Raw genomic sequence first — 16,230 nt, forward strand, 5'->3', positions numbered from 1 at the left:
CCTGTACATGAATTTCTTTCCAGCAAAGTAAAATCATCATCTAAAGATGAACCAAATTCATTCCTCTCCTCTCAGCCCCCAAATCTGTACTCCTTTTCAACAACACGCCCTATCTCATGAATAGCCTCGACATATACTGCAATTATCCAGGCTAGAAAACCAGGAATCATTAGTTTCCTCCCTTGTCCTTTACATCTAATCAATAACCAACCAAATCCTATTGATTCACCACTTAACACCCACTAAGGGGACTATTACTTAAAAAGATAAAAAATGGAGAACAAGTGTTGGTCAGGCTGTGGAGAAATCAGAACTCATACATGCCTTGCTGGTGGGAATGTAAATGGTTCAGCCACTCTGGAAAACAGTTTGGCAGTTCCTCAAAAAGTTACATATAGAATTACCATACCATTCTTAGATATATACCCCAAAGAATTGAAATTGTATGCCAAAGTTCACAGTAGCATTATTCACAATAGCCAAAAGCTGGAAAACACTCAAGTGTCCATGAACAGATGAACAGATAAACAAAATGTGGTCTACAAACACAATGGATTATTATCCACCCTCCGAAAGGAATGAAGTTGATAAATGCTACAATGTGGATGAATCTTGAGAACATTAAGCTAACTGTAATAAGCCAGACACAAAAGCATAAACAGTGTATGATCCCACTTATATGAAATGTCTAGAATAAGCAAATTTGTAGAGGCAGAAGGTAGATTAGAGGTTACCAGGGGAAGGGGAAGTTATCACATAATGGATGCAGTTTCTATCTTGGGTGATGGTAACATTTTAATAATGGACGATGATGGTAGCACAACATTGTAAAGTAATTAATACCACTGAGTTGTACACTTAAAAATACTTACAATAGAAAATTTTGTTTTATATATATATATATGTATGTTTCCACAATTAAAAGATATATATTTACAAAAGAAAAAAATCTCAATTCTCTCTCCTATAGGTGGTAGTGTTAAGACTTCAACACATCAGCTACTGAAGAAAGGATTTTGCTTTATGGTCATTTAAGCAAAACTGAAACTTTTAGTCCTATCAAGAATTAAGAGAAGCTGAATATCAGTGGAACCCAGAAGAGAAGGGAGAATCCCAGAGAGGCTGTCATGTGCATTGCCATATGACAGAAAAGCCAAGGACAAAGTATTGCCGGGAGCTATCCCCAAATGCCACAATCTCTGAGATGAAAGCATCAGTGAAGCCTTGACTTCGGACTTCTCCTAGCATCAAAACCTCAATTGACAGCAAATTTCTAACAAGATAATTTCTTGAATTAAAATGCTGAAATAGTGAAAAAAAAAAAAATCCCTTTGGTTACAAAAGTATACTTATCCTTTCATTTATTTTCCATGGTTTCACCTCCAAAAGTGTCCCCTTTCTTGTAGTTCAGATCAATGAATCCAAGAAAGATACAAAGGAAAACAAATGACAAATTGATAATTCTGTCTGATGATAAGGCAAATGAATGTAAGAAGGGTAACTCTAAAACCTTTTTTTTTTTTTTTTTGCAGGCACCAGGAATTGAACCCATGTCTCTGGCATGGCAGGTGAGCCATCATGGCCCACCCTAACTCTAAAACTTTTGAAGACATAATGAAATGTTGAATCAGATAAAAGAACATACAGGTATTGCCTTAAATTCTAAGAGAAACGAGAATATGAAAAATCAGGAGTTCGAAATACTTTTCTTAGGAAAAAGGAGCCAGGCTTTAAGTATATTTCACAGTTGAATGGGTCACATGAGTCTGCATCTGAGGACAAAAATCCAGGTTTAAATGTTAATACATTTCTTAATAGAAATGGAGAACTGACAAATGACATGAATAGACAAAAATTCAAATGACAGAGATGACAACTGTCTCCCAATCATGAACTGCAAAATCAGCAGTTGAGGATGATATGTAACAATTACAATTTAAGCTGAGATCCCTGATGCTGTTAAATGAAACCTGGAAGCATTGCAAAAGAAATTGGAAGAGGATTGCAAGTCACTGAGGTCTGTGAAAGCTGTAAACGATGAGGAATGCAAAACTCTAAGCATGAAATTAGAGATTTTTATGAAAGAAGGGCGTAGAAAAGTTAATATAGCTGCAAGAGTAGCCCTGCCTTTTCAAGGTCCACTCTTCATGCCCTAATGAGCTGTGGGCCATCTCCTCCACCCTGGAGGCCTCTCAGACCTCATCCACCGCCTCCACATGGACAGTCATTTTGACATGTGACCCTTAGCGGTAATAGGTATTATAATCTTAGAAAAGGTGTCAGATCTGCATTAATGTCTGAAGATTTTCCCTGTTTAATCCTGTCTCCTCTCCCTTTTATCTTTCACAGATGTTAACCCTAATAAACCTTTTGCTATACTAAAGAAAAACAAAAGCACACAAAACATATACTACAAATTTTTAAAATGGCATTCATCATCTTAGCTCTCAGGTGTTGCATTACAGTTTGCTGATCCTACCTGAATACTTTGAACTGAGTTAACTATAAAATTAATTCATCTAAAAATATAGTAGGGCATGTAGAGGGAAATTTGTGAGAGTTAAAATAATTTACCAAGAGATTCACTATCTGAAAAATCTGGGCACTTACTATTTTAGAACATACATGTGTTCCACTTCCTAATTTTAGTACTTGCTTTGACCAATTTCATTTGCCTACCTTTTGGTAATTTGAACAATTATATTCTCAACACTCAGCCAAAGCCATGTGCTTGAACTTTTTAACAAGTAGTTATTAGTGTGCCAGATGGGGTGGAAATAAGGCAAACATATTGCTTAATTTCATCTCTAAATAGTATTTATCTGGTGTTTTTCTTCAATTTTACAAACTAGTGAAAAGACATTTTGAGTTGAGATGCCAATCTCTTAAAAATTTTGTTAATGAATTTATGTATATGTGTATGTATCTCTGTGTGCGCAGGTTTGTTTTGTCTTGTCTCAACACTAACTAAGAAGAAACTGATTTTATGCCTAACTTTATCATGGAAATATCTAAAGAACAGATAAAAAATCCTGCAAATTTATATTTGTTCTAGTGTAAGAACAGAATTTACAAGTGTAAAAATTTCCAAGGAGAATCTCTAATTTGTACTTTGATCCTTATTCTGGCTTAGGAATTGGCTGGTTTTGTTGATCACTTAAGGTTTTTGGTAAAAATGTTTCAAGAGTTGAACCTTTTAAAATAAATTATGGTTCCACCAAAGGAGATCTCATGGTTTGTGTATTGAAGAGGAGGCTAGGAATGATTCAAGCCTGTATCATTTTTCTGAAAATCTTTTTAGTTTCTTGGAGAGTATTAGACATAAATATCTTAGATCTTAATTTTAAGTGATTAGGTGAATTCTACAGATTTTTTTTTTTGGTCAAGAGATTAGATATTGAAGTATATATATGTACTCTAATATATACTTTAAGTATTTATTTTCAATTCTGGAAAGCAATGACCCTTCACTGCGGAAGGAAGGAAGGGAGGGGGGCAGTGAGGTAAGAAGGGAGGGAGGGTTGGAGGGAGGGAGAGATATAGGGAGGAAGAAAATAAACAAGTGTACACAAAGTAGTGGGGACCCAGATAAGTTCTTTGGATCACACTAATAATCTCTGAAATATAATAAATTCAAATTCTGTTCTTTTGTCTCAGGGAAAATTTAGATATTTCATTGACTCTTCTCCCTCTGAATTGTCTTATTTAAGGGGAAAAAATTGGTGACTATTTTTGAGTATAGAAAATAAATCTTCCACTACATAGTAGGGAATATATGGAGGACTATATTTATAAATAATTTCATTGCAAAGATTCAAAAGGGAATTTTAAATTTCTTTAAACATATGGGGATTATTTTGGATTTCTTGATTACTTACGTGGCTTTCAGGCAGATTTTCAATTTCAAGAAATGTACATAGGTTTAAAGAAATACTGGCTATGATTTCAGCTTCTTTTCAAAAGTTTAACTTTATAATTTTTTTCTCATATAAATTTTCCTCATCTTAATTTTAAGCATACATTTAGTGATCTAAAGATACAAAACATAAAGCTTAGCTTAAATGATTAAGTACTCAAAGTTCAAAGGAAAAAAGTTTAATAATGCCTTTGTGATGTGAATGGTAAAAATGTTAATTATAGACTAGAGGCACCAGACTGTGGATGGTCAACTATGTTTAAAGTGAATGTAAAGTAGAGGAGTCACCATCACTCCCTGGTGAGTCAGAGCATTAGTGACTCGAGAAGGGAACTCCCAGTGGAATCGTAGAGGAAAGACAGTTTTCTTTCTTTCATAAATGTGAAACCATCTGAAGGAGAAAAATGGTTAATGGCTCACTACAGAACCTCACAGGTTAACGATGCACATATTGCATCAGTTTCATTCATACATTATACCCCTGTGTACTACCTTAACCAACGAGCAAAATGGTCCATATGGGGAAAACACAGCTTTGTGACATCTCAATTTCAAAGTCAATGGCTATAGCCTAGCACTTAAAGCTCCACTCAACCAGCTTTGTAAGTTCTCTAGACTCTGAGCTTCTGCCTCACTGCTCACCCTCAAATTTCACAGTGTCTAGCACATGAATGACTTTCAACAAATTTTTGGGTGAAATGAACAGAGTTGGCAAAGAAATCTTGTCGAGTTATCGTCCTGGGGTGGCGAGGCCAGACTTAAGGACAGAGAATTCTAGCTTTTCCTACGGGAGACCAGCACCACCTTTATTATCCCCATCAGGCCTGGGACAGTGATTTGTGGGTGACAGGGTCCCTTGCGAAGCTGCACTGCTACAACCTATGCAGTCATCTCCTTCCCCTCGCACTAAAACAATACCTTGGCCTCCTGCCAAACTGAGCAACAAGCGACTCTGACTGTTTACCGACCGGAATGGGTGCCGTGGGCGGCTTGGGTTGCACTGGATTGCTACGAGGCGCCCAGAGGAAGAGAAGGGGCCCAAGCTTTAAAACACTCCCTTCCTCCGCCCCCTCGTTTTGGTCCCAGACACCAAAACAAACGAGCTGATACACGTGTCCCTATGACTCTTGTTTACTATCAAGACTGCGCTGTGCCCATAACTCTGGGATATGTAGTCCAACCGGTTCCTCCCACCAGCAGTTTCCCAGAAGTAAGGAGCAAGGCTGAGACTACGAACCCACAATCCATTTCGGGAGCAAAGCTTGGTTTGGGTCCCCAGAGTCTCGGCAGCAGTCCAATCCGAAGCGCTCATTCCAGTGATCGACACACCGTCTTCTCCAATAAACACCACACAAAAGTCAACACAAGCCCGCCCCCTAAGACGAACAACGGTATTATCCAATGGGAAAGGGGAAGATTTGAATGGCAGTTACACAGACCAATTAGAGCTCGAAAAAGCTGGGCGGAGGCTCAACCCCCAGGGGGTTAAGGGGGAGGGGGAAGACGAAGCTTGAAAGACTTGGTAATGGCGACGGGTTTGGTAAGTGGGAAAGTTTCGGATGAGGAATGAGAGCAGCGGAGGAAGCATTAAGACGCGCCAGGGAGGCCGGCGTTAGTCGGAGAGGGGGTACTCGAGCTGTTGGTGGTGTTGTCGCGGCCAGGGCCGCCCGCGCTTGGGCTGCCTATACTGCGCCGCGGTTTGTTGTCTTTCAGTTCGGGAAGGGGTGGGGGTGGGGAAGGGAGGGGCAGGAGTCGAAGGGGATCGGGCGGCCGGGCGAGCTCGGGTCCCGCTACTCCTCCTCTCAGGGTTCCTCTCAGGGTGGGGGCAGTTAACCGTTCGATAACTGCCAGCGGCGAGCCCACCGGACTGGTGCTCTAGCGAGCTCATGTGGGCTTCGCGGCGGCTGTGGCGCCGCGAGTGAGTCTCGGGGGCGGGAGTTGGGAGGAATCTGGGCAAGGACGGCTCTCCGCGTTGCGCTGTGGGTGGCCAGCCCGGGTGCGGAGATGGGACGGGTCGGGACGAGGGAAAGGGGTCAGCGCAGCGCCTTGGCTGCCCAAGAAAGTTTGACTTCAACTTCCCGAGTGTGGGCGGAGGGTCGGAGGTTGGTGGGTGTGGGGGGCCGGCCTGGCGGGAGGGACGCCAGGGAGGCGCCGCCTCCTTCTGGGCCAAGAGGGGCTCGGGCAGACCCGCGAAGCTCGCGAAGCCGCAGGGCCCTGGGGCTCATTGTTACGCAGTTCGAATGAATGGGCTCCGAGGCGCCTGCGCGGTGGGGCTGCGCCAAGGGGAAAAACAAGCCTGGAGTCCAGGCTGCGGTCACATGATGGGGGGAAGGGTGGGGGAACACGATGAATGGCGAAAGAGGGTGGGGGATGGACTTGGCGTGAACCGGGAGGTGCTGCTTCTGGTGACCGAGAAGTGAAGGCTTGGCAGGCTTTTCCAGTCTCCGCCTTCCAACCTTCTCCTTCTGGCCCAGGCAGATTAAAACAAAACAAAAAGAATCCAGGCGAAGTCGTTTTGGGGGGGAGTTTTAAATACTACCTGCTGTCTAGGGGATTCCATTCGGTGCTGTGCACTCTTATCTTTTCTAGAGTTCGTTCTTAGTGAGTTTTCAGTAAAAAAAATGGCTTTTAGAAAGAGCCCTGAGAGCAGGGCGATACATTTTTTTTTCTTTTATCAAGTTGCCACTGATGCAAAGAACGGAAAGAGAATAAAAGGAAGTTTTATATGCTTGAGAAGCGATGGAATCTAACAATTTTGATGAATTTTTTAAAATTTGTTTCCCCCTGAGTGGCAGTAATGGACGATTCCTAACGGGTTTTGAAATTAAAGTTACCTTTTGCGAGTTAGAATAATTTTAAATTTGTAAATATTTAACTTTTGCTAATTATGAAAATCGATAATGTATTCTCTGTGTATTTGCTACTGTCTTTTTCTCTAGTTTGCAAACCATGAGTATTATGGTCATCTGTTCAATTTCTTATATTGAAGTACTCATTTCTCCCTAGGCAGGCAATATTTGACAAAGTTTAAAGAAAATTTGAATTAAATTCAAAAGAATTAAGCCCACTCATTAAGTTTTTGGGCTACTTATACTTTTGATGAAGCCACTTAACCGTTTTACATCACAATAATAATACTGCGTATTCTTACTTGACTGTTTATAGAATGAAAATTGGTTTGGCTTTCTAATTTTCATCTCACTTAGCTTCATAAGCCCAATTACCTTTTCTTACGGCCTAGAAAACCCATCCCCCTTGTTCATTTCTAAATCTCTACTACATATATTAGTAGTAGTAGTTTCCTCAGCCCTACATGCTCCGCAGTACACACCCCTCACACGTCAAACAATGATGTCACTGTAATGGTTGCCTCCCTCGCTATATTTTAATCTCTTTGAACTCTCATCTCTACCCAAATGCCTAGCAAGGAACCATGCATGTGGCATAGGTTTAAAAATAAATGAGCTGCTAAGTTCTTCAGGATATATTGCAAGCTGGTCTCTTGTATTTGTTTGAAATGAAAATATCAGTACTAAATTATTGTCATGTTTATGACACAGTGCCAGATATATTACGTCTGTTATCCTTTATAAAAATATTTATTTAGAATGAGGGAATAAATCGACAAATTACAAATTTTAAAATGCTGACAAGTACCTTAACTATAATAAAGTTCAGAAAAAATGACAGTATAATATTCTTGTTACTTGCCTGACACATCAGTAATACTCATATTTCTTCATATGTTGGTCTGCATTCCTTTTAAAATGCTGACAAGTACCTTGAATATAACAAAGTTCAGGAAAGTGACAGTATAATATTCTTGTTATTTGCCTGACACATCAATAATGCTCGTATTTCTTCAAATGCTGGTCTTTATCCACTTTGGAACTTCATATCACACTACTGTGTTTTTCTATAGAGAGAATAAAAAATATTTTTCTCCTTGAATATGATTGACTTATAAAAAGTTGATACTGGCTTTGAAAAGTTTTTGCTTCACAAACTGTTGTATGTAATGGTGAAAAGTTTTAGGATTACAATCAAATTTAGGAAAACCCATCAAGTTTCATTTATGAATTTTGAGGTGATTTTAGGACATTATAGATTCTTTCATACAATGATTCATCTTAAATACCATTTGAATTGACAGTACTTTAAAAACCTTTATGGATAGCTTTGTTGTATTATGGGTTATGTGTTTTCTTCATCAGTATTAGCATTTCATGTCAAATCAGCATGCAATTAGTAAGCACTTGTATAGCTTGTGATTGGACAATGTTCAGCAAAGGCAGAGTCTGAACAGCTGTGGGTGATATGATAGAGTGCTTTGGAGCCGGGTAGGAAGTATTATCTTTTATATCTACAATACATCTGAAAGATAGATAGGTAGTCCCATTTACAAATTAGCAAACTGAGGCATACAGGTTAAATTGTTTAAGGTCATACCAGTGGTAAGGAATGGTTCACAATAGTATATTTAACCAAAACAGTATCACCCACTGTAGATTTTTTTTTTCCTGCTTAGCACAGTGGCAAATTAGAGTTGTAGAAACATTTCTGTGAACTCTTTTGCTTAAAGACATCCTATTGAAAATATTCTAAAGAAACTGCATTGAAGGCCCCAGCTGCTTTTGATACAGAAAGTTGATTTAATGTAGTTATTATGAAGATCATTTTAGCTTGCAATTGTGTAATCCATTTTAAGTACCCCAATTTTTCATATAAAAGGTACAGATTTATTGGAAATTACCTTCTCTTTACTCCACCCAAACAATCTGAGTGTGTAATCTGAACTTGATATAGAAGCCCTTCAGAATTAGGGGAGAGCATACAGATGATTCAGCTATGAAAATCTATCATGAAATGGAAAGGTAAAATTCAAAGAACAGACCCTTGAAAGTAAGAGTCTGGTCTACATAGTCTATACCTTTTGTGTTGTTTTCTCACTGCTCCTCTTCAAGAGGAAAATAGTCTCATTTTGTAGGCGGAGTCCTGTTTTCCTCATCCATAATAATTGTTCACAGAGCTGCTTTGAGATTTAAATAAAATTAGATGAAGTAAGTAGAAATGCCCTGCACTTAGTAGGTAGGTTATAGTGAAACCTGATTCCTTTTCTCATTCAGAGATTTTGCTATTTCTATTTCTAATCCTTTCTTCCTCTCCTAAAATGTTGTGGCCTCCTAAGATGTGCTTCTTAAAATTTGCCTAACAATAGCAATGGGGCCTCACATCCCCACCCAATAAAAATGTATAATATTGAACATGACATTTCAGAGTACAATTGCTAGAGAATTTTACTCTCTCCTTTTGAGAATCACTGATCTAGTGAAGAGATGACATGTAGAATGAACTAAAATATAAAGCAAGCTCTGTTGAATCCTGTAATACTAAAACGTAGTACAAAACATGTATGAACAATAGGGTTAGCTCTACCAAGAGATATTAGAAGAGGAGTTAGTTACTCAGAATGAATATCTGATTGATATAATGTATATGAGAGATTTTTTTTTAAGTAAGAAATCTTCCTCCAAAATAAAAATGAGGGACAGAGAGAAAACTTTGTGTGTGGTTTTGAATTTTGTTTTCATATGTTATCATTTAATTCTTAAAATAGTTCTGTGAGATAAGTAAAGTTTAAGCTGCTTCTACCCCAGGTTACACAGCCAGCGAGATTTAAAGTTTTTATAAACCATTGAATTTAGAGATACAAACACATGAAACTCAAATTCAACAAATATTTGGTCCGTTGTATAATTTGTAGGTAGCTCTGTTTTGAAATTAAAATAGTTTTTTCCCCCAGCTTCTTTTAAGTAGTATTGTAATAGGCTGGTTGTTGATAATGTAGACGAGGTGTTGAGGGAATGATAGACGTTGCAAGGAAATGTTAGTGTACTGTAAATGGTGAATGGCAGCACCACAGTTCCTGCTGATGGGGAAGAAGAAATTTGCTAGGAAGCATGAAAAAACCAGAGCTCAGCAGAAGAAGGAAGAGTTCAATACAAACTGTAATGCTTCTGTAGACCCAAAGAGCAATGCTGTTCCATGCAATAAAGATAGCTTTGATGATGTATATAGGTGCAGTGTAACCTCTGAATTTCATAATAGAGATAAAAACTTCCTGTGAACCTTTTCAACTTTAGCTGGGGTTGGCTTATACACATCACAGCTATATATGAAGCATCATATGGAAATGTGCATAAAGATTTTGTGCCATCGAGAAAGGTTAAATTATGTTCTGTATACTTAAGATGTTGAAAAGAGTTTTATGGACATAGATAAAATCTGGTATCTTAAATGTTAATATTCACTCTTTGGAGAACTCACATTAGAATGATAGTTTCTTTCTCTTAGGAGTTACTAAGTAAGGAATCTGCACTGACACTATGAATTACCTTTTATGATAGCTCTTGCAAAGGAAACAACGGCTGTGGCTCACATAAATAAAAATTGGGAATGTGAATAGCATCTCTCTCTTTAATACATCCTCAAATATGTGTTATAGATGTTCCTGCATACTCATATAAGTCTTTCAGTGTGATTTTCTATAGACAAAGATAGTGATTATAGTATGCTTCTGATCATGTTAGGCTTCTGTTCAAAAATCATCATTGGTTCCCATTGTTTGATAATTGCTAATAATAATGGCGACTCTACATTGAGGGTTTGCTTTGTTAACCACCATTCTAATATCTCATTGAGTTTTCACAACAATCTATGAGGTGTATGCACTTTTATTATTTCCAGTTTACAGACAAAGGATAAAGATGTTAATTGTCCAGGGCACATAACTAGTAAGTGGCAAATCTGGGGTATAAACTTGAGGCAGTCTTGTTTCAGAGTCCTTAATTGTCTAACAACAACAAAAAAATCTGTTTTCCTAAACTAGGAGTGAAGATTCTAATACCATTGCACCTTTCCAGCCCTTAGTGCATATGCCCACAATGATATACAAAGCTATCCTACCTCCTGGCAATACTGGGTTCTATATTTTCTTGAACTCATCCATTACTTGATGACTCTATGAGTTCGCTTATGCGAGTTTCTCCCTTCAGAAAACCTACCTTCCCTTTTTACCCATTCCTAGCCAAGTCCTACTGTGTAGAGTTGTGGTCACTTTCTTATCTCTATCCATAAAGTTTAGATTCCTTGAGTTCCAGATGACTTGTTCATCTTGGAGGTCCAATATTTCAATTAAGATAGTGCCTTTGTATATAATAAATATTAAATAAGGAAAAAAAGCAATAAAATATATATATGTATATTTTATAAAAAGGACTTAAGCAATCACTCCTAGACCTGTAGTTCTCAGCACTCTACACCAGGGCTTCTTTTGAAAGCAAACAAAAGCCAGTGTGCACGGCTGTACATCAGACCAAATAATTAGATTTAGGGATGGGGCCTGGACATGATATGATTATCATGATTTTGTGTGCCCCAGTGTGAAGAACCACTCATCAACCTAAGTTTGCTTGATTTTTTAAGGAGAAGGTAGAGTTTTAGAATCATGGTTTGGCCAGTTACACTTGAGAAATAACTTTATGAAAATACTGCATGTGTTGTAGATACCAACTTTGTAGGAAATGTTATGTCCCAGCAGATTTGCTGTAACTGTATACTAAGACTGTGATTGATCAGTACTTAATAGATTGTAGTATGCTAGAGAAGTGTTAATTTCTTCCTAATGCTTCAAACATCTTTTATTTTTACAGAGAATTCCCTCAACCCACCCTCCCTCATCCTCCCAGTAACCTCTAATCTGCTTCTTTCTCTGTGAATTTGCACTTGGTGGTCATATCTTATAAATGATAATATGCAACTTTTGTCTTTGTATACCTTATTAATTTCACTGAGCATAGTACTTTGAAGGTTCTACCATGGTCCAGCATGTCTCATAACTTCATTCTCCCTTATGGCCATATCATATTCCATTATATGGGTATAGCACATTTTGTTTATCCATTTATTTGTTGTTACCAACACTTGGGTTGTTTCCAGCTTTTGATTTGCAAACAATGCTGCTATAAATATTAATATACAAGTATCTGTTTGTAGCCCTGTTTTCACTCTCTTGGATATATACCTAGAAGTGGGATTGATAATTTTATATTTAACGTTTTGAGGAACTAATGGATTGCTTTCCACAATGGCTGCACCACTTTATATTACCCGCAACAGTGCAACTAGAGTTCCAGTTTCTCCGCATCCTCTCCAAAACTTCCATTTTTTTTGTATGTGTGCTGTTTAAAAAACATACATATATAGTCATCCTCAAACATCTTTGAGGTAGATAAATTATTACCTGCCTAAACTCATGGCATGATAGAATACAGTGCTCTTATGCAATGTGTCAGATAATTTGTCATAGTATTTTCTAGAGAGGAAATTGCTGAGGCTGAATAACTATCTGGCCTCCTACTGTTACTGATTTCAATAACTCTTCTATTTAGTACTGTAAGTGTCCAAAATATGTTTAATATTGCCCAAGGTCAGTCTCCTGATTAAAATTTTCAAAGAAATCATTTTATATTACTTTCATTCTACTGTTCTACTTCATCTTTACAACTACTCTAGGAGGAAAGTAGGCCAAGTATCATTTACCTTATTTTACAGATAAATAAACTGAGTTAATGAGACCTCAGTTGCCCTAGGTCACATGTTTATAAGTGTTTAAGCTTAGTAAGTTATGTTTCCTTACACTTTATCCAGTGCCCCTTCCCTATACCTCAGAACATTTTACAGTTAGTATTGAGTGAGGCTCTATAGCAATGCCCAGGATATAGAGGTCGTTTTTGAGGGGTGCCTGCAGTTAGTTTTTAGTAGTCAGAAGTAGAGTATTAGGTATAAAGTAAGGCAATATACAGTCTGGCTTTGTGTGTCAGTAATTAGATATTTAATTGCCATTGACCTATTTGTTTATATCCAGGAATCTAAAGAAATAATCCGATGTAAGGAGATTTTTTTTTTTTTTTTGTAAGAATGCCAAGTTAAAAAACTGGGAACAGTGGGTTCAGCAGTAGGAGGGATAAGTGAACTTTGGTATTTCCTTATGATGTATCTTATTTAGGTTTTAAAAAGAGATCTTTAAAAGTAAGTTGATGTAGGAAAATGCGTATAAACTTATAAAGAAAATGGATCAACAGTATATATTACGAGGTATAAAGGAAAATGCATGATGGTATATGTGCCTGAAAAAGAGACTAGATTGTGAGATATCAGAATGTTAACTATATCTAAATCTGGGTGGTGGGATTAGAATTAGTTATTTTTATAGTATTTTACAGTCAGAAAAACATTTCATAATTTAAAAAATCATGAAATGGCCTTTATAGAAAAAAATTTTCACTGTCACCAGTGTTTATTAGTGATTACATCATGATTTAAAAGGCTCTGGTACAAATACTAAGCAAATAATATCTTTTCACTGCATTTTGATCAGTGTGGGCTGAGGTTCTTGATTTTTAGTGTCTTCTGATAGAAATATATTTTATTTTATTTTGAAGAAAAACTGTATGTTGTTGAAAAACTCAGATCTCTCTCTCTCTATATATATATTTGTATTTTGTCTTAGCTCCTTAGTACTCTTTTTTTTAAACGAGGTTTGGAGTAGAGCTTGGGAAATCAGGAAATCTTCCTGCTGTTGTCACTCACATTAAATAACTTGATCATTGTCCAAAGGCCAGAGTGTAAAAGGTCTAACCACGCTTTCCTTTCCTAACCAAATTTAGTTGATGGACTTTGCCAAGAAATTATTTAAGTGTATTAACTTATATTGTTCTCTTCCTTATGGTAGCTTTGTAGGCTTAAAGTAAAGGTAGATTTACTAGTTATTTAGCTAAATTTTTCATAATTATTATTTATCTTTCTAGAAATAGTAGCCCATTCAGAGAGACAGGTATCTTTTTAATATGGCGAAATCTCAATTTTTCATTAAGAAAACATTGAGAACGTTATTTTTTTTTTATGAGATATGTAATTTATGTCCATTTTAGGGAACTAATGTTTTTTAGAGAATGTAATTTTTAAAGTATGTTAAGAAATATATTCACTTCAGAATATGAGAAAGCGAATAATGAATGTACTTGTTAAGTAAATAAATTAAAATAGAATCTCCAAAAAAAAAAGTATAGAGTATTTCTTCCATCTTTTAAAATTTATCTGAGGAAAGGTTTTAAATTTTCTTTTACATTTTTAGGTACAAGTAAAAATAATTTCTTTGGTTTCAGTAATTGTATCTCAAGGAATTTGAGTCACTAGATTAAAGAAATAAAGTATACAACTATGATAGTATTCTTTAGAAAACCATGCTTTATACATTTAAGATAGTAATATTTTAGGATATGGGTATAATTTAATGCTGTTGTATAGGACAAGATATTAGGGAGTCTGCCTGATCTAAAGGATTTAAAAGGGATACAAATGGCAATAAATGATTAAGTTTAAGAATATACTTTTGTGCTGCCTCTAATTGGTTTTATACTTACATAATCTCCCAATCACATGACTTGACTTTTTTTCTTACTTTATTTTTATTTTAAGTCAGAGCACCGTAACATGGTGTGGGAAGTGAAGACAAATCAGATGCCTAATGCAGTACAGAAACTCCTGTTGGTTATGGACAAGAGAGCTTCAGGAATGAATGACTCATTGGAGCTGTTGCAGTGTAATGAGAATTTGCCATCTTCACCTGGATATAACTCCTGTGATGAGCATATGGAGCTTGGTAAACAAAACTAAAAGTTATTTAGGAATCTCACTAAGATTCAGATTAATTTTCATGTTTAACCAGCTCCTCACCTACTTAACCTGCTAAAAAGTATGTGAAGTTTTTGTACATGAAGAATTTTCAAGGTTGTCTTGTTATTGCTTTCAAAATATTTCTTAAAACCAATGTGAGTTTGGGACATCTATGGTTATCTTAGAGACTCATTTACAAATTATTAATCTAAGCTGCTTTATAGGAAAGACTGGACTGCCAAACATCTTTAGAAAAACCTTACTTGTGACTTTTTTCAAAAGATATTGGTTTTGTATCCTCCCAGTAAGCTCAGTAAATTATCCTTGGTCTCTCTTTGTGGTTTGTTGGTATGATAGGGAAATTACAGTGGACCCTTGGAATATGAGGATCTAACATTTGCAGCTGAGCTATCCCACATGACTTGTAGAAATGTATAGGTTTGTGGAGGTGTGATTTTCCATTGTATTGCTTTGAAGCAGATTGAGGCAAGCGTTTAGGAGTAAATAACTTAGTTGATGAGTGACCTTGGCTTGCTTTCCAGCTTTTCAGATTGGCTTTGCCCCCATATAATATGTAGTTTTACTTAACGTTCATAAAGACCCTGAGAAGATATAATTATCTCCATTTTACAAATGATACAATGGAAGAGATTTTCTGCTAGAGTAGTGTTTGGGAATTTGGAGATCCTGAAAGTCTTAAGACATAATCTGTTTGAATGCCAGTGTTCTCCTAGGCCCTGATATTCATTGAGTAGTGGTTACTTTTGAGCAAGAAGTTCCATTTTAATTAGGTAGTTAATTCTTCCTCAACACGTTCTAGGTTTCAAGGAGGAAATCAGGAACATAGAACCCAGGTATCTCAAAAGCTTCCCACTTCCCTCATTTATGACTTCAGCTAAAAAGTAGGTAATTTTCTGAACTTGAAAGACATAAATGAACATTTTCCAGTAAATAAGGAAGAGATGTGCAGAGGAAGAGTGCTGGAAATGAGGGGAGAGGTAGTTATACCAGCATGAAAATTATAAGTGGCCTCATCTTGAATTGGTATAGTGTTTTAGAACTGCTTGAGTGCTCCGTGAAACCAGATAACTTGTAGTCGGTTTTATGAATGGAAAACCCAAGTCAGTATTTTTTAATTAAAATGTTTCAATTTGCATAGGGTATTTTGGGATATTTGTTTGGATAGGAATTATATATTTTGTGGTGACAGTTTAGGAAAACTTCGAAGATGAGATGATGTTTTCTTAACTTGTGTATTGGAGATGCCCAGTGGATTTGTAGAGTGTATAGATCTGTGTTTCATAGAAAAGAGTTTTTAAAAAGACCTGCAGGGTGTCTTTTTCACCTCCTTTATTTTCTTTCCTTTTTTTTTGGAATTCGGTCTTCTGCATGGTGTTCATAGCCTTGTGCATGAGTGGCATTTGGGTAGTATTTCTACTCTACTTTCTCTTCAGGAGCTGGAAGTCTATCATGAACTACCTTTTAAGAACTGACTTATAGGAAAAAATAACAAATGAATATTAAGTTCAGAATTTCTTAGTAAAAACAATTTAACGTAGATAAAAGTTAAATACATA

At 36.8% G+C, this 16,230-nt stretch overlaps 2 protein-coding genes across 4 annotated transcripts in view; one reads left to right on the plus strand and one right to left on the minus strand.

Moving 5' to 3' along the window:
- Positions 1–4,110: 4,110 nt before the first annotated feature.
- On the minus strand, positions 4,111–7,166 carry LOC143679262 (uncharacterized). The gene is made up of 3 exons (XM_077155827.1): positions 7,151–7,166; positions 5,154–6,130; positions 4,111–4,307 (listed from the first exon to the last, which is right to left on the minus strand). The coding sequence occupies exons 1-2, from the start codon at positions 7,164–7,166 to the stop codon at positions 5,529–5,531; spliced, it is 618 nt and encodes a 205-aa protein (XP_077011942.1). The 3' UTR covers positions 4,111–4,307; positions 5,154–5,528.
- The window catches only part of HBP1 (HMG-box transcription factor 1), a 33,893-nt gene continuing 23,014 nt past the window's right edge, over positions 5,352–16,230 (plus strand). Inside the window, exons 1-2 of one of the 3 annotated variants that reach the window (XM_077164689.1) lie at positions 5,352–5,456; positions 14,456–14,639. In XM_077164689.1, the coding sequence (XP_077020804.1) occupies positions 5,442–5,456; positions 14,456–14,639 (199 nt within the window). In that variant the 5' untranslated portion in view covers positions 5,352–5,441. Of the gene's footprint in view, positions 5,457–5,591; positions 5,614–5,701; positions 5,835–14,455; positions 14,640–16,230 lie in introns of those variants that run through there. The other 2 variants (XM_077164842.1, XM_077164770.1) reach the window with 2 other exon arrangements.

The sequence above is a fragment of the Tamandua tetradactyla genome, chromosome 1 (assembly GCF_023851605.1).
Source record: "Tamandua tetradactyla isolate mTamTet1 chromosome 1, mTamTet1.pri, whole genome shotgun sequence".
NCBI lineage: Eukaryota > Metazoa > Chordata > Mammalia > Pilosa > Myrmecophagidae > Tamandua > Tamandua tetradactyla.